Raw genomic sequence first — 24931 nt, forward strand, 5'->3', positions numbered from 1 at the left:
TGCTTGTTCACGTTTCTAAAATGACTTGCAGAAAAATACAGAAAACAAAATTATTTAGATTTACACACATCTTCTAAATAAAGCAAGCAGTGTTATCTACTGTATGAAGTTTTATTACTTACTCAATTTCATGAACGTAACTTGTTTAGGAATGTCTGGAAGAGGAAACAACTAATACTTTGTACAGCCAAATAATGATTTACAAGAAAGGCTAAAGTAGAGAGACTTCAGTGACTAATGACTCAATGCTACGTACCTCTGGCCTCACTGTGTACAGTTTGATGAAGATTTTTTAAAAGAGAGCTTTGGTTTTCATCTTGAAATGGGCAATTTGAAAAACCATTCCAATACACAATTACTTTGCTACAAAGAAACTAAGTGAGTCAAATGTTTAATAGCTTTTTTCATTATACCATATTTAAAATGTTAAGAATTTTTATGAGATGTTTTCTAAAAGTAGCTTATGTTTTTCTGTTAAATATTATTTAACTATTAATATCTAATACACCTGATGGAGTTGATATATTCCACCCCAAAGATGATCCCAAGTGTTGCACTTGTATTTATGTTCAACTACTTAAAGCAAGTATTTCCACTAATTTTCCCCAACAGTTTAAAATACTTGGTGAAAATGCTTCAGATAATTAATTTCTGTTTTAAAATCTACAACTTCTTCTATTAGTTCATAAATATTTTAATTCTTTGCATCTCCTAATTGGGTCACTTGTAATTTTTTTTCAAAAGTACCATTTTTTGCATCAGTTATTTTTACAGAATTGATGTAAAAGAAGTAAAGATGCTTCCTAAGAAGCCAAACACTGCAGTTACTTGTCATGTGCAACTACAATAGTGAACTTTAACAAAATATGCTATTGTTTGCCATTTTTACTGATTTCTTGTTAAAGCACACATACAGACACGATGCTGATGACGAAGTCAGCAACTAATTTCTTAGCTGTGACAAATTCCAGCTCTCCCTAGAACTTCTACAGTAGTTTCTTGTTTGGTTCTGAAAGCACTTTAGAAAACTTAATTTCTCACGAAACATCAGGTTGTGGATTGTTAGTGAACTGCATAAATCATAAAAACAAAGCACAGACTCCTTATTCAGGAATAAGGAGTGATGTACTTCAAGGTGGATGCTTTAAGGATCTTACCTCTAAATGAGTTAAACATTCAGAGAACTCTGCAATTGAGGTGTGAAAATTTTGTATTGAAGTATCTCCTTAAAAGGTTAGGAGAAAGTCAGAGCACATTGCTTAGAACTACTACTATTTACTCCAGAACACTTCTAGTTAAAAAAACAAACCAGAACACAAAACAAAAAACATGACATCCAAAAAGGTAAAAAAAAGAGGCCTATCAGAACTGGCAGCAACAGGAACTTTCTGCTTGTGCATGTTACAAAGGGAACCATCCTACAGTGAGACTCTAAATCAAACAAATAAAAACTCACCCACCACCAGCAAAGCAAAAAAGATCATCTTAAACAGAATATGTGGTAACAACCACCTCATATTAAAGCATGAGAGATTCAAAATAGCAGAAAGAAAGCCACAATGATCAGCTGGAAGGAATGGCCTTCATACAAAGCAAGGCAAAACCTAGTGGGGCTTATGCTTAAAAGAGACAGTACGACAGATCCTTAAGCAATTTGGAACAGTATGTAGCATAAGCACTAAAAGATTCTTCATAGTAATTAAGCAATGAGCTTAAAATGAACAAAGAGAAGTTCTAAAATATACAACGCATAATTAAATTTTAGAACTCAATGCCACAGTATGTAGCAATGCTAAAAACATACTTTTTAAAAGGCATCAGATGAGTTCATATGGAGAATACTTTCACTGGTGGCTAGTAAGCATGAAATGCTTCCTCTGGCTGAGGGTACATGTAACTCAATAGTATTACTGGATATAACAAAATGGTATTTCATTATTGTCCTGTTTCTTATTTTCTTGCCCTCTATATCCAACCATTGCTGCAAAAGCATGCTGAGCTAACTGGATCTTTAGTCTGATACAACGCGTTTGCTCTAAATAGGAAAAATAATGTGATTGTTATGGAATTGTATCCTAGATTAAATAAGTCAGTGGGAGAAAAAAGAATTAATTTAGAAGATGACACCTTGGTGATGGCATTTGGCTGCTTGAGCCTGAAAAACTATTGGCTGTCTTGTCTGAGCTGATACAACATTGATAGCTGCTGACAAATCTACAAGGCAGAAGTGGTCCACTTATCACTTAGAAGTGGATAGCATTCTGCAGTTTGAAATTGCTCATCTCAGTTCAATGACCATCCAGAAGAACTGTCAAGATTAGCATCTTCTAGGTAATTAGCAGTATTTTTTGGATTAGGTATATTTAGAAAGTTAGCTATATTGTGAAAAGTAGTAAATTAATATCAGTGTTTAACACTCATCTAAAAAGCCCACAAAAATACAGCACAATTCTTCTTAGTAGAAAAATATGGCTGATACAGCTATTTAAATAGACAAAGCTATTGTAGGATTATCACTATCAGGTATCAGAAATGAAAAGTGCCAAATCAAGTAATTGACCTACATAAATTACATACTTTGAAAAACACTTATGCATTACTAAGATTTAATCTATTTAACAACAAATTAAGTGTCTATTATTCTAATAACAAAAAAAAAAAGCTAGCACTAACTTAAAGTTGTATAGTAGGCTTTAATGGTCAAGAAAAATAGCTAGACTAGCCAGTTAGTGCAAAAGCTACATTATAGGACAAAAGAATGTGGTCTAAATTTTCCCAGTTCAATGAAGCTACTACTATCAGAATAGAAGATCACAATACTAAGATAAATCCCCCCTGCCCCAATAAGCACAAGAGAAACAGTCTTTCGCAATGGATGAATAAAACAATCTGAAAAGCAAACTACGAGAAGGGAGGTTGTAGTAGGATGTCATTAGGCTCTTCTCCCAGGCAACTAGTGACAGAGGGCATGACCTGAAGCTGTACCAGGGGAGGTTTAGGTTGAGTATTAGAAAGCATTTCCTCACCAAGAGGGTGATCAGACATTGGAATGGACTTCCAGGGAAGTGGTGGAGTCACCATTGCTGAAGGCTTTTAAGGAAAGACTGCATGTGGCACTTAGTGCAATGGTCTAGCCAATGTGGTGGTGTTAGGTCATAGGTTGGACTCTATCTCTGAGGTTTTTTCCAGCCTCAATAACTCTGTCATTCTGCTACATGTTAACAGTTAATGATTTATTGTGTTACTGAAGAGTATGATGCTGTTCAGGTTCTATGTGTAATGTAAGTCTGTAATTGCAGTTTGACTTTCAGTGTAGAAAAAAACCTGGACCTACTACTGAGCAGGACTGCAAGATGGTTCCCAGCACATAACTCACCAAACAAAAGGAAACAAAATGGTTATTACAAAGTTGCCAGAATGTGCCTGTTCAACTTATTAAACTTTATTTAAAAAATGCTTACTTAGTGAATTGTTGAGGTAGTAAATTTAAGTGTACTTACCTGCTGATGTAAACGAAGCTTGTCTTCCTCCAACTGTTTGATTTTTGACCTTTCTAGCTCAACTTGGTGTGTACATTCTTCTTTGGCTCGTCGCATAGAATCCTGTAGCTCCTGCAGTTTTCGTTCATGCTCTGCTTGCAACTCCTTCTTTACTCTATGAAGCTTAGAAGTGAGATACACTAACCTTAATCCATAAGTGCAAGAATCTTTGTTACAATCGCTACTACTACTGATGACAAAAAATTGTTATCAATTCCAGAAATAAAAAAAAAATAAAATAGAAATACCATTGTTATGTATGTTTGCTATATAATCTTTTATTGGCTCTTAGTTTAAGCAAAAACTTGCAAATTACTATATTTGGGCTACAAATAGGATCTTGTTCACTATTGTAAAAGTGGTGCTACCTGTATCTCTATTGTACTTTAGGCGTGGGATTGCTAAATGCAAATTTTATATCCACCTTCCTACTATCAGCTACAATGCTAAACATATCCTCTCATGGCAGAAAAAGTGAAGTCACAGCTACAGCCACGATGCCTTTAGATCAGTAAGACTGCACACTTCAAATTGATGATAATGAGAGAATTTCTCATTGAGCTAAATAGAAAAACAGTCCTTGACATGTTTGAACTTTCTAGAAAGATGTTACTGGTCCAGTTAACTGCTAACTGAATAAGAACCTCCCCAAACAGCCCATTTCTCAAACCATGTGATTGCTAAATGAACCCTGCATCATTTTGTCTAGATACTTTTGGAATCCAGTGATTTTTATTATCTCTAAACTCTCAGGTCAGAATCTCAGTAATTCTGGAGCAAGTTTTGAGACAAACATGTATGAGAACAAAAATAAAAATTTTTCCTCAGACTGAAATGTAGTCAGCCAAAGCTAATCTCAAAATTTTTTGCATAGATGTTAAAGGTAAAGTCAGACACTATTTACAGCACAAACTAAAACTTCAGGGGTATAGACAGCCTGAGTACAGAAAAAGACACAGGCTCAGCCAATCAGTCCCTGTGTTAGGAGCTTTCTTAACTTTGTTCAGAAGCACAGGAAGGATTGATAGGATAAAAAGATTACTCTGAGCTACAGGAGGAAAGAGTTTTTTGGACTGCAGTTTACCTATATCATTTTGAATCTGTTCTGAAGTACAAAAATAATCAGTTTATTTTATTTTTTTCTCTATTGAGAGAAAACAGGCTGTTCAGTGCGATCCAGAACAGTGGCTGCTACTTGTTTCTCCTACATCTTCTTCGCCCTTGTAGCTATAAAGTAACCAACAAAATAGAAACTCTACCAAATTGCTGGATAACAAAAGCTGGACAATTCCAGATTGCCCCACCTGTCCCTGTCACCTTCTGCTATTTCAGCAGTTAATCTAGAAATTACTGTTTGAAGTAAGATGTGTACTCATGTACACATCTATAATGTTCATCTGACAGTACTAAACTTAAAACTGAGATATGCTAGTGTTGCATGGAAGTCCCCACTGACACTTTAATACTATTAAGAATGGAAAATTTACAATTATAGAGTTCTGTAATTCTAGAAACCCATTTATTCACTGGATTTCCATTTCAGTTAAAAAGTGTAGTTGTAAAAAAAAAAAAAACAACAAACAAAAAACCCCCAACAAACCAGCTCAAATTACTAGTGCTACTCTACATATCAGCATTAATGCAGCTATTTCAGTTCTTATACACAGGCCACAGTTGTCGCAATGTGAAAACTTGAGAAATCTTACAGAAATAACGAATGCAATCGCATCCCATAAAATGATGAACACTTTTTACCTCTGATTCAGCACTAAAAAGCTGTCGTTCTCTTTTATCTAGATCTCTCAGGGTTTTCTGAAGTTGTTCTTCCAAAGCAGTATATTCTGCTACCTAAAAGAAGGGGGAAAAAAAAAAAAAATGGTGGCTTTTTTTTTCCTTTCCATTACAAAAAAATATTTTAGGCAGGCAAAGAATTTACTCTTGCTATGCTATAAAATATTAAAAATTTTTGCTTGGAAATTTACATATAAAACAAATGTCCAGCTCTTAATGAAGACATCATAATGGAGGGCTCTTCTTCCTAATACAATAAAGACTAACAGGTTACCATGCACAACTGGGCTGTAGAAGTGACCATGGTAGTGGAAGGCAATTGATGTTAAAAAGCCCACAAAGAAAGCAAGCTAAACCAAAGGATTTCTAGCAAATATTCTGAGTAATGGTGAATTTTTTTTAGTATTGTAGACTAGATACAAGCATACCAGTAGGTGCTAAGACTAATCATAGACCCTTTGTTCTGTGTCATAGTTATAAAATACCTTGTCGAATTCTATAGTATTATGAGATTTATAATGAGACTTTCAGCAAATATAAAAACAAGTTTCCTTACCTTTTTCTTCACTACTGCTTCTCTCTCTCTATCTCTTTTTTTCCATTCTTCTGCAAGTGCTTGCATATGGGCTGTTTCCTTTTTTTTAAGCTTTTAAAAACAAACAAAAAATAATAAAAAATTTAAACAGAAAACCAAAACAAAATTGTTGAAAGTATAACTTCAAAGGAGAAAGTACTATCAAAACTAAGCCTTGAAGCAAAAGAATTAAAAACTGAATTTTGTACACTGACTTACATAATTCAAGGTATACCTCTGGGTAGTGAAAGTTATTTCTTACCCTTAAGTACAAAATGTAAAGAAACCCCAAGTTAAGAAAAGTATCTTAATAAACAGGCACTAGATTCTCTGTATCTTTTAAAAAGAATCATGAGACTCTCATGTAGCAATGGATGTTGAGTGAGAATAAAGAAGGGCAGTGTTAATATTTAACACTAATAATTTGAATCTTGAGTATCCACTGTACTTCAAAAACAGTAAGGGGAAACTGAAGGGGACATTCTCTATTTCACTAACTAGAACCAACTTCAGTCACTTAACAGAAAGGAATTAACCACCTTCCTTAAAAGTATGGAAGATATTTGTGTACAACTGAAGCTTTAATTTTTCCTATGAGCAAAATATAGTTCTTATGTGAAACAGTGGCAAAGAACAATGCACTTAATATTACCCTCACCAATTATGCTAAAATTTCTCTAGAAGTCATGCAGTCTATTACATACATAGAAAGAGTAAAAACCTGATTTTCAAAAATGTCCTCTTGCATTTCTTTCCACATTTCTAACTCCAGTGCCGCTTTGTATTCATGAGTTTCTCGAGGTTCTGGATGGTTTTCTGGGGCACAATAAGTCTGAACATGAGGGACATGACATTGCTGACCAGCACCTGCACACTGATACAGTAACAGTGGATGTTTAACTGGAAACCCAACTTTTTACAGAATTGCTCAAGGAAAAAGGGTAAGATATATGTAAAATTTACTTGAGAAGAATCTGACACCAGAATTTCTTGCATTTTCACAAGCCCGTAGTCTTCCAAAGTGATAGCATATGAAAGCTCTGCTATCCTGTTGCCTGACCTACAAATAACATTAGGGTATCATTTGCAAGAAAATTGTCTAAATAATACAGAAAGTGAATTGTGAAAGACACACAAACCAGCAAACTTTAGGTGATACAAAGTTTTGTGTAAGCTCAGAGACTCTAAACAGTTTCCCATGTAAGAGCCCAAACATGCCCTCCCCTTTTGTTTTAATTCATGGACTAATTTATACATCTACAGTAAGCTTTGACTTTAACAAATAACTTGTCAATGGGAAGCTATTTAACTAACAGCTTACTATAATCAATGCATCCCTATAACAGGGGAGTGATCCAAAACTGTACTTGCAGTCTTAAATCTTCCTCACAACTGCATCTGTTGAATACAGGTATTGATGCTGACTTTGTTCTAATACACTCAATGAATTTCATTAGTCTTCCTTTTTTAAATGTTAACTGTATAATAAATCACTTAGCATATCACATCTTGTAAGCCATACTTTGATAACTAAAACACACATTTCTGGAAGCTTCATCACAGAAAAATGACAACTTTACATCCACTTACAGGTTAAACACCTATCTGAACTTGTACCATGAAAAAATGCCCAGGTAACAGTATTTTCATAAAGGAATTTTAAATGAGTGCAGTTTCTCCTGAAGTAGAACAGCTTGTCTCTGGCTGTTGCACCTCTAATCATAGACAAAATGTAGTAAACATAGGTAGTTCTCTGCACAGAAAGATATTAAGAGAAGGAAAGCACACAAATCATGTAACTAGAAGTTATCACTAGTCTAATATGAAAGTACACTGCAGAGTAGACCTGTACTTGGTCAGAAACAAAACTATCATTTCAGTTATAACTACTCAATGATGCAAAGGCAATTTCACAATCACTTGAAGCCTGGAAGATGCAGCATTAGGTAACAAGCAATTTGCACCAAAAGGCTGAAGGAATTAACCATGGCTGCACTTTTCATCAAAGTTTTCTTCCAGGAAATATAGAAGACAACACTAAAATATTTATACAAATGTGCAATCTTCTACACAGTTATCTGGAAGGGAAAAAAAACCAAAACAAACCAACAAACATTTTTAGTTCACATAATTTGACATAAATTACTGTACTAAAATCTTTCAACTTCTTATCAGTCACTGATTAAAAAAAACAAAACAAGATTCAAGGTAGTGTGCTTAATAAATATGAGTGAATTTAACATATCATAAAGAACATTACACCAATGGGAGTGAAACTGGAAAGGTGTCAGCATAGAAAAATGCAGACTTGATTACATTTTGAGAATGCCATCTAGTGGTTCTTAAGTTGTGTGCAAAACCAGGATTCATTTTAATAAACATTGCTGGTGGAAGTGTGAACCTTACTGTACAGTGATAATAAAATAACCCTCCACAGAATAAGGCTATGCTGAGTTTCACAATAAAAACAAAGTCAGAGATTATTTTTCTATCGATTTGGGATGCGGTGGAAATATGAGTCTTTGTGTCAGCCACCTGAAGTTTCCTGTGGGTTAAATATTGCATGTTTTAATCATCTGTAGGATTAGAGGCTTAAAAATTACCTCAATCTTAACAGCAATTATATTTATTTCTAAACACATACTCAAGTTCTCCCATCTCACAGAAAAAGGTGAAAGTCTAGGCACTCATTGCTAGCACAGTTCACATCTTCAACAAGGACATGGGACAGAAGTAACCATTAAGCTTCTTCATATGCAGAAAAAAGAATGTCACACCTCTAGGTAAATTAATGTTTCTCTTCAGATAGAATATTAACTAAGAACACTGCTCCTGATGCATACAAACTAAAATCCCTGCTACAATCACAGGGTATAATCCTGAAGCAGGGAACCTCTCCACTTTGTGGGTTCATATGTTCTCTTAACTTTCCCTTAAGTCAGAGACATCTAAAAGCATACTATGGACAGTCTTCAATATTTTCTGGAATATCAGCAGCCTTTTATTAAGTAAGTGTCTCAGTAATGTTTTTTCAAATTGTTTATTTTTTTAATCTGTCTGTGAAGCTTACCCAAGATCATGATTATAAAAATATTTATTACGATGACTCTGGTAGTTGTGTGGGGTTGCACAATATGCCTGTGGCATTTTAATTTCAGTCTCCTGTGTGCCTATTCCCACACCCATATGGCAGTACTCTGTAGCCGGTTTACCTGTTCAAAAAGGTAAACAGGAACAGCTTGCCCTTTTTCAGGGAAACACTAAACAAACAACTTTTAAAATTTGCTACAGAGTAAGGAATTTTTAAAATAGTTTTACCCTTGTGCTGCTGTGACACTGACTGTTTCATTAGAAGTCTGACGCCAGCACTGTTCGCCATTACCAGCCAAGAAACGGGTTTTTTCTGAAGCTAAAACATTTGACAGCTGGAGTCTTGCCACCCCTAGAAGTAAGTCTTTAGCTGTTTTATCCTTGTGCCACAATTCAACTAGCAGAGGTAATCTGAAATGAAGAAGATATTTTAGTGTCAGGCATCAATACAAAACAGGAAGCATTCCTATTCATCTGGGGAAATGACCTAATGTTCTAGAAGTACCATTCCAAATCAGTGACAGTCACAACTGTGAAAAAACGAGGTGCATTTACTGCCTCTTACTCACAGAGGAATGAGACTGACTGGCTTTGAATCTTCTGCATCACTCATTTCAGCCAAATCATTCCTTTCTCCAGTTATCAGAAAAATAATGCTACAGTGGAAGTGATTGACTGAAAAATACCACTACTTTGATGATTCCTTATTCCACATCTTAATCAATTATGGAAAGCTGGTGGGACTACTGGGAAATCAAATTTAGATTGGATATTAGGAAAAAACTATTTGCTGAAGAAATGGTCCAGCACTGGAACAGCCTGCCCAGGGAAGTGATAGCATTACCATCATAGAGGTGTTAAAAAATGCGTAGATGTGGCACTTCAGGACGTGGTTTATGGGCTGACAGTTGGACTTGATTTTAGGGGCCTTTTCCAACCTTAATGATTCTATAAAAATTGTACTCAGCTTCCTAGGTACTTAATGTGTTTTGAAGATACAGAATAGTCATTGTGTATTGATAAGAAAAAAAATCAAACAACTTCTTTCATTTGAAGTAATGCTTTGCTAAAACTACGCCATCAAGCTTTAACAAGTTACAGCAGCAAGCAGCGCTTGTTTCTGTAAGCAATGATCCCTGCACAAGCATTGAAGAGATAAAAGCAAGAATTTTAGAGTTCCTGACTTTAAATTTAAATAACAGAGAAACTGGAAGAGCAGTGTATAAAATATTTGTAGGCACTTGGATTCTTTAGTAAACTCTCAAACTGATGATGATCTAAAATAAAAAATGTGATCTTGTGACTGCATTTTAAAAAAATGATGTAATAAAAAAATTAAAAAATTAGACGAATGAAAGTCATCACCTGAAGAAAGTATCTTGAAGTTGATGAGGTGTAGCTGCAAAGTCAAATGCACAGCAGGACTGTGGGAGAAAGACTTCCATGTTCTTTCTGACTTCTACAGGTGGGCTTGTTATAATAGGTGCTGCACTGCCAAAAAATGGATACAAGTACCTAATAAAAACAGTAACAACAAAAAAATAAAACCCAATAATTTAATAAATCCATTTTTCTTATACCTTCTATAACAAGAAGTTTATCTTTTACTGAAGCACGACTTGTATTAAAGTTAGCACAATTTGCACAAATACATCCAGCAACAGAACTGAGTCCTCAAATGTTCATATTTTCATATACTTCCGCACTGATCCAGTTCTATTTGTATTTGCTGTTATTTTGACAAAAAAAAAAAGCTTTAATAACATGTATGGTTACACCTATACGAATTAATATTTTCTTAAAATTCTGTAATTATGATATAATGTGAGCAGAGAAACAGAAGAATGGAATACTATATTCAGATGTGGATTGCTACTTGCAAACATTTATATTTACAGGTAAGATTGGTCTGATATACAATAATTGATATCTAAGCATACATATACACAGTGTCATAACCATTTGAAAATTTCAGTCACACTTGCAAAATATAGTTTATAATACCTACAGTTTAATTCACTAAAAGGAAAGTCATTTTACCAAGCTGGTACAGTGTGGCCTGAAACTACTCTACTGGCACAGCTCAGTCTATGACAAACTACAGCACAGGGGAGGCCACTGAATTCACATACACCTCAGTAACTAACATTCCATGAATAGGAATGTATTTTTTTAAAACAATAAAATCATCCATGCATATACAAACTCTTAATCCCAAACTCTAAGGGAAATTTAAACAAACCAAAGGAGTTGATAAAAGAAAGTTCCTCTCTTCACTGGCAATGTTAAAAAATCCACCAAATCCCAACCTGTATACAGATACTGGCTTCAATTCCCTTACTTTTAATTGGTCTTCCTACTTTTTAGTTCTTATTCCTCCAACTTAGCATTCACCTCCCAGCTAACATCTGCTAATTTGCCAAAAGTACTACCATTGTTTCTAATGTCACATGAAATAAAACTACGTAATCACAAAGCAATTGATCCAAGCTAGTACTGATAGTTTTCTACTTCTGCTTCAGGCACACAACTCATGTCTCAAAAAATCCTTTATTTTTTATAACTCCACAAATGTAACAAAAGATGCTACTTCTCATATGCAAACACCATAAAAAAACCCTTATAGTAATGCATTTACCATCATGATTCTTTACTTTCAAGGCTAGAATGTGCTTCCTTTAGATTCATTGTCATATACAAACCAAGTGATCTGTTTCTTACTATAACACTACAAAGGATTTTTGTTGGAAACTTGGAAAGATACAGAAATCACTGCTTTGATCAGCTAGAAAGGCAGCCAGAAAGTAAGGAGACAAGTAGTCACCTTTTCACTCTCAAGATTGAATGATGATCTTTATCGTCTGAACACAAGCAGTCAAGTGAGAGTGAACACAAATTACAGTGCTGGTCACAAGTGACACACTACACCTTTAATGCAGTAATGCTCAGAAGTTTAGTGATGAGCCAGAGGAACACTCCCAAGTATTTCGCTAATGAAAATGAGCAGTACACAGCTAAAAGGCATGAGGCAACATATCAGCAATCATTCAAATTACGAAGTCTTTGTATTTAAAAGAAAGATACTGCTATTACGAAGAATAAGATCAACATAAATAAAATGTACCTTAAAACACAATTTATAGGAAAACCAACTTCCAGACTGCGTATACTTCGTAAGTCTATTGAAAAGCAAAAATGGTGAGAGGCTGCTGGAATTACAATTTTCTGTGCTGACTTGGGCTCAGATGAACTGGAAGCACTCCCAGGGGTGGGTCGAGATGCAGCCGCTGCACCTTTATCAGCTGAAAACACGGAAGAGAATTTGTGTGCGTTTTTAATAATTTGTTCTGCCCCAAATAATAAAATACATTAAAGATAAGTCTCATATTTTAAATGCAAGTACAGATAGGTTGATCCCCAAGAGATTTCAATCCTTTGTATCATAAGCTAACAGTAATGAAAAATAGCCACTCTATTTGGAAGTCACTGCTTCCAAAGCAAAACACACACCAAAAAACCAATCTACTTTAAATCATCTTAGAAGATCCTGTAGTGTGTTTCCTTTTTTAATTAATCTTTAAAGCTATGTATGTTAATCTCACCGAAGAAAAGTTAAGACTGAAGATGCAAGATACAAAATTCTTCAGAAGGATGCTGTAAGACTTCAGTTTCAACAGTTTATGTACCTTCCCTGGTCAGCTTGAGGGTATGCAGAAAAGGCAGGCTTCAAAAAACCCCAACATTCATAGTAACTTGCTTTACTTTGAATTAACTAACGTCTTTAGTTTGTAACTGAAAAAATAGCACCAGGTCAAATACAATACTCACATAAGGCAGGATCAACTATTGCTCCTAAAATGAGGTTTAACTCTTGGTCCCAAGCTGAGGTTTAACTATTGAAATAAACTAAAACGCTCTCAGCTAGGTCTGTAAAGCACACTTGCTTATACCTTTTGATCAGAACCCACCTACTGAGACAACCATTAGATAATTTTGGAAGGAGAAGCAAGTGCCTGTCCAGTTGCATCCAGGCCTCTCAGATCCTTGCCCTGGAACCCAGTACTGCCTTAAAAGAGTAAAAGGTCAAATTACAAGCTCTATAAACAGGTTCTCCAAAAGGTATCCTGCAAAAATGTTTAAGACAGTAAAGCAGTGAAAGAGGCAAGGAAACTGTCAGAGAAGATCTCAGCTGCCTTTTGTAATTGTTAGTTGTTCTGATCTTCTTTTTTCCACCATTACCTAAAATGTTTCAATTTTGGAATTTTTTAAAAAAATACATAATTGCTAGCATTGATATTTTTTCCTGCTTGTTTTTAAGTGTTTTATTTGCATTAACAGTAACAATAAAAAAAAGAAAAAAATCAAGTAATGCTCAAAATCAGCTACTTAGCACAACATAGGAATGAAATAGTTTTCAGTAATTCAGGTAGAAAGTCACTAGATTGGCGCAATGAAACAGCCGAAGTTTAAGGCTGTCATAGACAAGACAGCCAAAAATGCATACAGCCTACTGTTAAAATTAATTGAAGTTGCTACTACGTTCAAATTTTATTCAATATACTAAATTCAATAAATTTTGCATTACTGGAATTCTGCAGATCTGGCAATAGAGGTGACTTTGCTCTGCCCTGTGATTTGAAAACAGGAAGCTCTTCAGTACACTCTTGGTTAACCTCCTGGCAAGGCTCAGACACTAGCCCTAAAAGATAAATGTGAAATAACATGTTTTCCATACCAAAACAGACTTGCAAAATTACTGTTACTGTTAACAAAAAAGCATCATGCTGCATTTCTTTACCACATATTCAAACTAGCTTCTGGGTTCACGATATTTTTTCTTGATCCAGTCCATGTAAGTGACTTAATCATTGCTTACATATGACTAGTTAGGATTGAAAGAAAGTCTGGCTGAATTAGCAGAAAAATCCTGAGAACATGTTCTAGGACATTGATCTTCCTCTACAGAACTGGGTGACTTTAGAACTCATCTCAAAAGAACAGCAATACAAATATAATTAGAAAAATAATCATTCAGCTTTACTTGTAAATCTCCTGTTAAGACAATGCACATTCAGTAATGTTCAGAAAACTAATATTCTTTCTTTTGAGCTTGAATTTCTCATTATACTATTTTCTCTCATGTCTGTTGCTCGTCAGCTTCTTCCTAGCCAAGTTCTCAAACCAAAACCAAGGGAAGTCTCAGAAAGCTTTATGGGCTACCAAGTTCCTGTGAAAGGATAATTTAAAAAATGAACAAAAAAAACCAAAACAAACTCAAAACCCAGTTGCTCGGTTTTGATCAGCAATTTGTACAGAATGAATGTTTTCACAATGTATTATCCAAACTGTAAATTCCTACGTAATATTAAAATCCCCAGATTTTCCCTGCCTTTCAATTTAATACATGGGAAAATTAGGTAACTTCATCTCCTCATTGAGCAAGTCAGGTTTTTCATTAGTACTGTACTGAATCTTTCCATTATCAAATTCAGGGAATCCCAAATACTGCTGGTATTCTTTTTGAAGCTGATGAACATCAATGTAACTTGAAATCTACACACCAAAAAATCCCCAATCTGGCTCTTTCAAGTGTTTTTCACAACCACTATGTTCAAATAACAACATTTATTCTCCTTTTACTTTTTTACGCAAATAATTCTTGTCTGAAATTTATCACCACAAATGATTAGTACTAATCCGAAATCATACTTCACAGCTGGAAAAAAATAAAAATAAAATAAAATAATAAAAAATATATATATTCCATACCTTTTGTCTTTAGACTTGTGCCTTTTTCAAACTTAAGACTTTCCACTTCACTTTCTGTTGCTTCATCTTCTGCTGAAGAGTGGGAGGCTTGATATGGGATATTCTGGGATCTCTCCTGGAGGCCCTCTGTTTTTCCACTAATGGGTGAAAGAGCTTTCTCTTGTGGCTGTTTAGGTTCAGTTGGAGCATTTAAGGGAATCAAAGGCTGAATGAAGTGATAGTTTTTCTTTTATTGATCATGGCTTGGACTGAAAAAATCTGCCTACAACATTTCTATAGTTTGATACTAATTTTCTAACATAGAAAGCAAAGAAAGGATTATTTGTATCATGCAACTTACGCTTCACACTATAAGTTACTTCACTGTCAAATATGACTTAGAAATACCAATTTTTTAACATGAAACTGCCACAGTATCTAAAGCAACAATAAATGTTAAAGTTATACCTGAGAACTCAAGCTCTCCCTTTGCAGAACTATAGATACCCCAACAGTAGGAGCCATATCCAAAGGCAAATGTGGCAGTTTCTGTTTAGCTCTGTTTGGTGGAATAAGGACAAATGCTCCTTCTATTGCCACAGGGTGTTGATCCACATTTCCTTTCTTCAGTAGTCCAGACAGGGGTACTTCAGTGCTTCCAAGAGACTGGTCTCCACAGCAAAGATGGATCTGTATATGTACAAAAGTGCCAGAAAGTAAATGGTATGTGAATTTCCACTTGATCTCTCCAAACATCATCTACTAAAGGTAGAATAAATGTAACATATTAAAATGCTCATCCCTAGTCTAGGCCCTGTGTGCTGACAGCAGGTGTTTGGACCAGTGTAAGAACAGCTACGGAAATTCAGGATGGAGCTGGTAGGATTTGCCCAGTGCTAGCACAGCAGCAGATCACTGCACTGACCTTGTCATATTACCCCTTCTAGAGGACAAGTTACTGTGGCTTTTGAACACAGCACATATTCTTGCCCTTAAAGTACAGGTATATAAAATGCACAGGGTAAAAGAGGGTTATTTGAGAACTCGGTCTTCATGCCTATATTTAAACACCACTCACTTAAGTGTCCTTAATTTCTGGCAAGAATCACTATTCCTTTTTCAAAACTTGCCTCAACTTTTGCTTCCTTCCAGTTTAATATTTATACACCTAAGTAAAAGATGCATCTTAAAAAAAACCACTCTAAGATAATTTAGTTTCCTCAGTGGAAGTTACTCTTTGAAACTTACATACTGATTTGCTTTTTTCCAACTAAGACTCTTTCTGTTTTAGCAGATCAGAACACTATTCTGATCTTCAGCAGTTATTTCTCTTAATGAATACTTGAATGTTAACAAGTGTCAGCTGTCAGTATGCACATCCAGGTGCGTGTATATCCACACATACACACATATACAATGTTACTCTCCTTATATACACACAACCTCCTAGTCTAACAGCTAGCCTCTTTTATGACTAGTCTTAATTTTCAGAAAAAATACTTTAAATATTAAGGATCAAATACAGTGCTCTTATGCTATACTCTGAATTTTACAAAGCTGAGTGAGAACTCAGAGAAAGCAAACTGTAAATCAAGATGTGGATCTGACACAAATTGTTCAAATTTGTGTTCAGTTTTCTTTAATACGATGTTCTTGTTCAAAGTCATTCTTAACCATGATGAAAACACAATTATCTGTAGATGTAGATATATGATATGTGCTATATTAAGTACATTTTTTTCAAGACCATAGACTAAGATGAAATTCCAAGCACAGCAGTGCATATGTTTCACCAAAAACTGTCATTAAGTTGAGAAAAAAAAAACCCTGGAAAAATATAAGATTAAAACAGAAGCATTCTTAAACCAACCTAGATAAAAAAACAACCAACAAAACACAAAGTGATCTGTACACATTTGAAGAAAAACAACTTTAAAAGGGTCCAGATCCAAGATTTAGTTTGTACAACTCATGCTGTTTTATTTACCAGCTATGTAATTAGAAACCCTGTACTACCCTCAACCAAATAATCTCTTATTTTGTAATGAGTTAACTGTGAACCAGACACAGACTGCCACAGATACCTTCAATACTGTCCAATATTTTAAATCATAGAACAATTTAGGTTGGAAAAGACCGTAAAGCTCAATCATAAAACTAACACTGCCACTTCCACCATAAAACCATATCCTCCATTAAAAGACATAGCTAAAAATAAGCAATATCCATTAACAGTCCAAATATGGTTGTAGTACATTTTAAAATAGTATTTGGCAAAGGAGTGAGAAAAAAGCCAGACCTCCCTTTTTAATCACTAAGAGTGCTGAAGACAGTGATTTTGGAAGTTAGGCAAGAGTCACTGAGCAGCTGGTGTGGGTGAAGTTATCACAGGCAGAACAAAGCAGGATTGTGGGCTGCAGATGGTGTGATTGCAGAGCAGGTCCAGAGCTCTTGAGAATCCCACATTAGCTATTTGGGAATATCAGGTTTCACTAATAACTTTTATCATGGCATGTAACCCAGCTTACTCCAGTGACTGTACTAAAGAGACAACGGAGCGGGGAAATTTGTTGCTAAGGATCCCCTCATACCAGGAGGAGAATCAGTTTATATGTGAGCCAAAACACACAATCTAGATTGCAAAAATGAAATAACTTCCAATTTCAGCCTGAACCATATGATATTTTTTTATTTTCATTATTTATTTTCAATCACATCTGAGAAGAAACGGATTACCTGCAATTTTGACTGTGCACAAAAATAAACTTGAAGGACATCAGCTGTACTACGTATTCGAACTGAAGCTCTTTCTGGCTCGAAGTTTGGATTGATTAAATCAGTGAAAGGTTCATTTGTGACATCATTTCCCAGTAATGAGTAGTAGAAAAAAAACTCAGGTCGTCGTTCAGGAAGCTTCATAGTACTAGGAACTAACTAAAAAAGATGGAGAAAAAGTAGAGTGTATCTCTTTTGTTAATGTACAGTTACAGTAATCCTTAAGTATTAGCTTCAAATTGAAGAGCTTAAAGTGATCTGAAAATTGAAGAGCTTAAAATGATCTCAAACTATTGAGCAGCTGACCTAAATCCTAGTTTGTACTACACAACACAAAACTTTTATATTATATAAAACTGAATTTAAAAAAAAAAATCTTTGAAAGCATATCAATAACTTAAAAAATGACCCATTTTTTAATTTCCTTTAAGACTTTTATCTAAGGACTGTAACCGACATCAAATATTCAATTATGTTGAGCACTGCACAATTATTCAGAAACAAGTAGTGCCTCACAAAATATCCAGAGTGCAGATTAGACAATGAGTTCATTATATAACTTTGGTGACAGAATAAAAGACTGGAATAGGCAAACCCAGCTACTTCACCCTGTAGCCACTGTAACTGTGAGTTCAAAGCCTAAAAAGGCACAAGCTACACCAGACTGATCACAGTAAATTTACACCACAAGGCTCTATAATTCTGTCATGGAAAAGTATTTTCTGTGGAAAAAAAAAAATACAAGACTGAGAAGAGTTTATCATACACTATGAGCTATAGATCAGTTCAAATAACACGGCTTGGAGTTGTTACTTTCTCAGTAGCTTGGCCACATCTGTATTTTTAAATCAGACAGTATGTATCAGTGTGGTACAGTACAAAATGAACACAGGAGCTGAGGTCTAAAGCTCAAATAATCACATTAGCATTGCACTTCATCCAAGCTAGTAAGTCTTTACTTCAGGCAACACATAAACTCTACTGTTTCATATACCTTATGGATCTTAAAAGTTTTTTGTCTTGCTTGAACTTCAGCACAGGGGCAATACATTGAAGACTGATATTATCCATACTTGCATTTTTTATACTATATTGTAACAAATGTATACATTTAAGGTAAACACTATTTTAGTGCTCAAAAATAATTTTGACCTTACATCTGTAATTTGACATATAAGCACTATCTAAAGTTTTAAAATTCAAATTAATGTATATTAATTCAATATGGGACAAGACTCTTGCACAAAACTTACAGGATAACAAAAAAATCCTATCTAGAAATAAGGCACAGGAAGGTAAGAATAAAAAAATAGGACAGTACTTCTTCAAAACTACACACAACAAGGAAACAAACCTGTTCCAGCTGTGTGGCAAATGCAATGGTTACCGACAGGACAAAGTAGTCTCTGCAGTACTCTTCTGGGCCAATTTGATGATAACCCTCTTCTTCATTCAAGACTGGTACAACACTTCTAGGGTCTAGTCCAGAAAGAAGGGCAGATGCTAGGAAAAAGTAAAAAAAACAAGTACTTGTGACCTTATTAATTGCTGCAGGAATCTTATATATATAATTGTATTTTTCCTTTAATTGTTGTACATGTGAAAAGAAAAATTACAAATAAATATCTTTATGCTTGGTTCCAAAATATTTCAACACATTTCACACATTTCAGTAAAACATTTCAAAAGTCCCTAAGTACACTTAGGTATAGCTACCAAAAACTGGTGAAATTAATTTATGTTCAGTAGGAACAGATGTTATTTTTAACACTGTGCTAGACAGAATGCTTGAGCATATTTTTATTTCATGTAACACTAAGTAACATGACAGGGATGGGATTTTTTCATTAGAGTCTACAATGCTGTTTGTTTATTTTACTCCTTAAAGAAATGCAAGAAAGTAACTTCATATAACAGCCTGTTTAACTGTTGAAAGAAGTATGCTATCCCATTTGACAGATCTCTGCAACGTTTCATTTAAAGATTTTTCATCTGAAGTCTTCAGTGCTTAAAACACTCTGTATGCTGGTTTACTAGTTCCAAGCATTTGAAAGCATCTAAGGTTACACCAAATAACATAACCACACAGCACTTTATTGTATACCAAAAAGCTCTGTTGCGAACACTGGAAACTTTAGATCCCTTAGGTCACTGAAGAGAAAAATAAATAAATAAATAGATAAATCAAAGTGTATGAATCCTAAGAGGAAAACATCTCCTTAACATTGACTAGACTACAGCTGCGTATCTTAGATTTGTCACACCCAATTCTAGGTACATTAACTTTATTAACTTTACGTCTGTGAAAATCTACACACTTTTTTCCCTCCCTTGCCTAAATGTGGTATTGACTGATCTTGAGATGGCAGAAAAAACGGAAAATCCAGCAACCTTGTTTAGATCAATTATTCCACAGAAAGCACTAAGTAGAACACAGTGCTAGGTGAAGGCAGAAGGGATTTCTTTTATTTTCTGCCAGTGTCATGAGGGGTAGGAGTAGTAGTGGGCACAATGATCACAAGTGCAGATTAACAAATATTTTAGAGCAGTTCCTTGTTTTCTTTACAAGCTTTACAACATGCAAAATTCCCTGTGCTTTGCTGTGAACCTGAAAGGATGGAGTAAGCTAAGCAATTCAACACTGCCTTACCAACTCTCACACTTATTGCCCCTGAGCACTCTGTTTTTACAAAACCACAGCCACAGATCTTAAGCAGATAATAAATTCAGAATTACGGAACAGTTATCCTCAGGGCAAGAACACAAAGTATTGTAAGGTAAGTAGGAGAAAATCAACTAGCTGTAAAAAAAGCTTAGTTTTTAGAAACTAAGTAGACGGGGTTTTGGGTGGGGGACGAGACAGGAAATAAATATCTATTTATTTTGGGGGTCTTTTTAAAATCAAGTTAAAGTATTTGGTTTTGGTTTTTTAAACTGCTAACTTGTTTGAACTAGTGAAATTGCATTCTTTAAAGAAGCTCCTCTCTTCTTTCATTACACAACCTTCTGAGGCCCAGAAATACCAGCAAAATGCCCATAGTACTAAACTACGAGACTCTGATTCTCATTTTAAGGAACAGTTGGTTTACAACTCTGTCCACCTCAAAGTCACACAATTACCACAGTAAAGCACCCTCGTAAAATTAGTACATGGTACAACAATTACCCGTAAAAGAATTTGCATGGAAAATGCTATAAAATTACAATTATTTTGAAACTTAAAATACATTTGCAACAAGTGTTAGGTTCATAGGCACAGGAACATTTTTCATTCAAAATGAGTGATGTTACTTACCCTTCCCTTCTCTAGGGGGTGCCTCCTTTGCTTTAAAACCATCAACAGATGTTCTTGAATCAGTCTCCAACACAACACCTACTTGTATTTCAGATTTAAATTTAGTGTACTTGTTACTAAGCAGTGGATACCATTTCGGTGCCTAAATAATTGAAAACAAAAATAAATACCAAAAACATCTAAAAACTCCAGGAAAATAAGATAATACTGTTACAGAGAAACTGAACTTGGTCTAGCATTTCTACTTCATAATCTACAGAAATATACCTTGTTTTTTTATTTCCAAAAATGTGGTCTATTTTGACCTATTATAATGAAAGATTCTATGGAACGGCTTCCAGAAGTCTACTAAACATACTCTTTTTCCACTGATTTGTACAGGAAACAAGTAAACAAGTACGCAATAAATGCTCAATTAAGAGAAAATCTTCAAATTCTCAATTGAAAGTGCACAGTAAGTTATACGGATCAGAAATCTTTACGAAGTGTGATGTCAAAATAAAGACAACAGGGTTCAGTTATGACTCATATCAGAATTATGCATTGATCAAGCACAAATTAAATGTATATCAATTATATTATGTTTACTCTATGCTGTGTTAAATGGCTAGAACTTCTTATCACCTAACACATCTTTAACAGAGGCCCATTAAAAAAAACACCCCTTACAACTAGACTTAATGACTGCGACTGCCCAATATTGATGACTAATAGATTTTTCCAGGTGATTAAATAATGGAATTGCTTTAAAGTGCTGCTTACAAGCGTTCTAATTCTCAAATTCACAAGTGAAAGATTAGTAGAAAAGTATTTTTATCTGCCATGTTTTATGCAGTGTCAAGATTGGTGTCCTCCTAAGAAAAAAGTATACCATCAAGATAGAATCATACTCCAGAACGAGACTTATAATTTAAGGTGCAGGTAAAAATTTAATCTGTAACAGCACCACTGTTAAAACAAATTTTTAAAGCTTCACACTGCACAACATACCTGTTTCTTCTCCTGTGCAGCCCTTAAATCAAGTACAATATAGCCTATATTCTCTTTAGCTGAAGACACAGGATCCAATGCAAAACACTGGAGTTTGATAGGTGTACGCTGCAGCCTGAAATAACAACAGTTGAAATCCAAAATATAAAAGGTATTTCCTGTAATTGGTTCACAAAAATAATTTGTACATTTCAAGCATCCCAAAGATACAAAATTTACTCTTGCGTAACTAGTTTTAGTTGATCAGAAACTGAGTTTATACTGAACATCTAAATATTAAACATTAAACAACAGAATCAACAAGTAGATTAATTTTGTAAGATGAGCATACTAGAGTTTCACAAAGGATCAAGTGCTATTAAAAAGATGTTAGTAACAAACAAATTCAGTCTTTTCTGTGTACGTGAAATAAGCATGGGACCTCACATGGAACTGGAATTTCACCTGTGAGCGTATCTTAAACACAGGACTTATACAAAAGATACATTTAGGCACTTTTCTTTCATCAAATGACAAAGATACAGCCTTTTTTTTTTAAGTTCTCTGAAAATTCGGAGGTCATATTATAAACTGCCAGTCAAAATCAAATTACTGTTATGGAAACTTCATTTAATTTCTCAATTCTTCTACCTGAAATTTTCAAATACATTTTACTCAGGCTTTTCAGATTTGAAGTTAAGTGAATTCTGTGTCACAATATATATATGAGAAAGCCTGAATCCAATGCTTTAACTATATGGTTCATTATTAATTTGCTGTAATCTCGTGTGGTCTTTTTCAGTAGTGTAAAAACATATCCTTAGAATTTTTAAACATCACTTATCTTTCCGCATGCTACTTTTTTTTGGTTTTGGCAATATTACAGTAAATTAGTGTACAGCTAAAAGAAAGCTTCTAAAAAAAAAATTCTGATGACACCAACACAAAAATTGTATTTCTGTAGCTGTAAAGACAACACAATTAAATTTTATCTCCAAATTAAACTTTACTTTCTATCATTACCTGTGCTGATGAAGTGCTTTCCTATCAAGTTCCCAAGCCAATTCTGTAGCAAATTCTGGCTGATCAGTATGCTCTACAGGATCAGTAGCCAACTGTTCACCATCAAACTTTGCTTCAACTATAAGCATATGCTTGGTTCGTTTTGGAAAATAGCGCCCTGTAAAAAAGTGTAATAGCCATGCACAATCACTAAACAAGTTGTAAGAACTCATGTTTATGCCATGAATTGATGACATAAAAATACATTTCCTAGATCACCTTCCTGGTGATGACTCTAAACCTATGTTCTTCATATTAAAAGTCTTCCCACTATGCAGAAGTAAGAAAGTAATACGAAACACAAACATAACCTTTATGAAACATCCAGAAATAGCAAGACATAAAGAATGAAGAGATAAAGAAACTAGGCAACTAGCACAATTTAATTTTGAGAAATACATAATGGGGAATCGATCAAGTGAAAAGGTGAGAGACAGGGATTGAATGTTTTGCCTCTGCAGGATTTTTTATCACTGCTCCACATCAAAGCAACACAACATGATCGAATCAAAGTAGTGTAAGGCGTTTTTCTAACTATTTGTTGCTAAAAAAACGCCCACACGACTAGATTTGGAGAGTGCCTAAAGCTGTTCAGGGTTCAGCATCCTCCCATACTCAGATTAATAACTGAAATGACAAAATGAAGCAAGCACTTTAAAAATGTACATATATTACAGTGTGGGAAGGGCTATGTGCATGTCTGAGAACAAGACCTTATTTTAAAGTTACCTTGATAAACGATGTCAGAGAGATAATAGGCTTTACTTGACAAAGAGAAAGCATTCAGGAGAAAAAACCAAAACAACCCCTAAACAACCCAAAATAGAAAAAACACCCAAATAAACATATAAAAACTCCACTCTCGCACACCTCAGCAAGTAAAATCTGTAGAAATAGAAGATGAAGAATGATTAGCTAGGTATTCCCGTCAACACCAAAGAAAGCTTACAGTAGATTACTAATAAGGAACAGAAATACCAGAATATTACTTAAAGGAAAAAAGAAAGGCGCAGACACACGAAACGATCCTGATCACCGTAAGGCATCAGCTGGACCCCAGTATTTTGGTTCAAAGCGTTTCCGACTCCAGAGCCAGGAGAAGAACCTCCGCAGCCCGCAGGGATGCCCAGGGGCGCTGCCGCCGGCAGACAGGGCCTCAGGGGATGCGGGGCTGCCCCGGCCTGACCCACAGGACGCGGTGGCAAAGGATCCTCAGCCCCGCCGGGCACGGCTGCGGGGGCGGGGGGGGGGGGCGTTAAAGGGCTGCGCAGAACAGGCGGCTTTTGCAAGGCAAGAAAAGCACAACTGTTTTTTTAGTAAAGTACGAAGGTTTTCATCACTCATTTTAAATATCTGGGGCAATAACCTGCACAAGCAAGCTGGGATTAGTCCATCCTGGCTTAAAAGCCCCTATGTCCACAGCTTTATTCATAGAACCAGTTTATTAAACACAGTCGGGCTTATCGCGCTCCCTCCACAAAAAAAAAAAAAAACACACATGGGGAGGGGGCGACCACCCTCATTTAGCGCGCAGGGTAGAGACGACCACCAGCGGCCGGCAGGCCGCGGCCCCCCCCCGCCCCGGCCTTTACCTTCCAGGACGGAGACGACGACCAGCAGGCGATCGGTGGCTCGGGACACCATCTCCCCACCCCGTCCGGGAACTGCTGAGGCGGAAGCTCGGGAGCGCAGCAGCGCCCGGCGCAGAGAACGGAACGGAAACCCCCACCAGACCGGCCGCCGCCCGCCGCCCTTTTGCCGCCGCGGAGCCTTTAAACGCCAACTGCCCTCCCGCCGCACTTCCGCCTGGCAACGGCGGCCCCGCCCGCCGCGCGCCGCGACACTTCCCGGGCGGGCGCGAGGCCCCGCCCCCGCCGCCGTGGCCCCGCCCCCCGCCGCCGTGGCCCCGCCCCCGAGTCCAGGGCCCCGCCCCCTCGATCGCCGCCCGCAGCAGCCGGGGCGGGCCCGGGGGGCGGGGGGCGCGGCCGCGGGGGGCTCGGTCTGCCCGGGTTGGGTTTATCTGTCTGTGCGCTGGGGGGGAAATGGCCGGACGGGCCTCCGGGCGGCTGCGGGGATCGCTCTGGCTCC

The 24931-nt window shown here is 36.1% G+C and overlaps 1 protein-coding gene across 4 annotated transcripts in view; it reads right to left on the reverse strand.

Annotated features, from left to right (window-relative positions):
• CEP120 (centrosomal protein 120) overlaps nucleotides 1-24594 on the reverse strand; it is a 37635-nt gene extending 13041 nt beyond the window's left edge. Inside the window, exons 1-17 of one of the 4 annotated variants that reach the window (XM_051642108.1) lie at nucleotides 24436-24594; nucleotides 22805-22961; nucleotides 21803-21917; nucleotides 20813-20954; nucleotides 18872-19020; nucleotides 17479-17676; nucleotides 15211-15432; nucleotides 14764-14968; nucleotides 13580-13693; nucleotides 12119-12296; nucleotides 10360-10509; nucleotides 9223-9405; nucleotides 6868-6964; nucleotides 6626-6778; nucleotides 5887-5976; nucleotides 5295-5387; nucleotides 3501-3662 (exon numbers count right to left, since the gene is read on the reverse strand). In XM_051642108.1, coding sequence (XP_051498068.1) covers nucleotides 3501-3662; nucleotides 5295-5387; nucleotides 5887-5976; nucleotides 6626-6778; nucleotides 6868-6964; nucleotides 9223-9405; nucleotides 10360-10509; nucleotides 12119-12296; nucleotides 13580-13693; nucleotides 14764-14968; nucleotides 15211-15432; nucleotides 17479-17676; nucleotides 18872-19020; nucleotides 20813-20954; nucleotides 21803-21917; nucleotides 22805-22961; nucleotides 24436-24487 — 2460 coding nt within the window. In that variant the 5' untranslated portion in view covers nucleotides 24488-24594. Of the gene's footprint in view, nucleotides 1-3500; nucleotides 3663-5294; nucleotides 5388-5886; nucleotides 5977-6625; nucleotides 6779-6867; nucleotides 6965-9222; nucleotides 9406-10359; nucleotides 10510-12118; nucleotides 12297-13579; nucleotides 13694-14763; nucleotides 14969-15210; nucleotides 15433-17478; nucleotides 17677-18871; nucleotides 19021-20812; nucleotides 20955-21802; nucleotides 21918-22804; nucleotides 23951-24435 lie in introns of those variants that run through there. The other 3 variants (XM_051642109.1, XM_051642107.1, XM_051642110.1) reach the window with 3 other exon arrangements.
• Nucleotides 24595-24931: the final 337 nt, after the last annotated feature.

The sequence above is a fragment of the Apus apus genome, chromosome Z, assembly GCF_020740795.1.
Source record: "Apus apus isolate bApuApu2 chromosome Z, bApuApu2.pri.cur, whole genome shotgun sequence".
In the NCBI taxonomy this organism is placed as follows: domain Eukaryota; kingdom Metazoa; phylum Chordata; class Aves; order Apodiformes; family Apodidae; genus Apus; species Apus apus.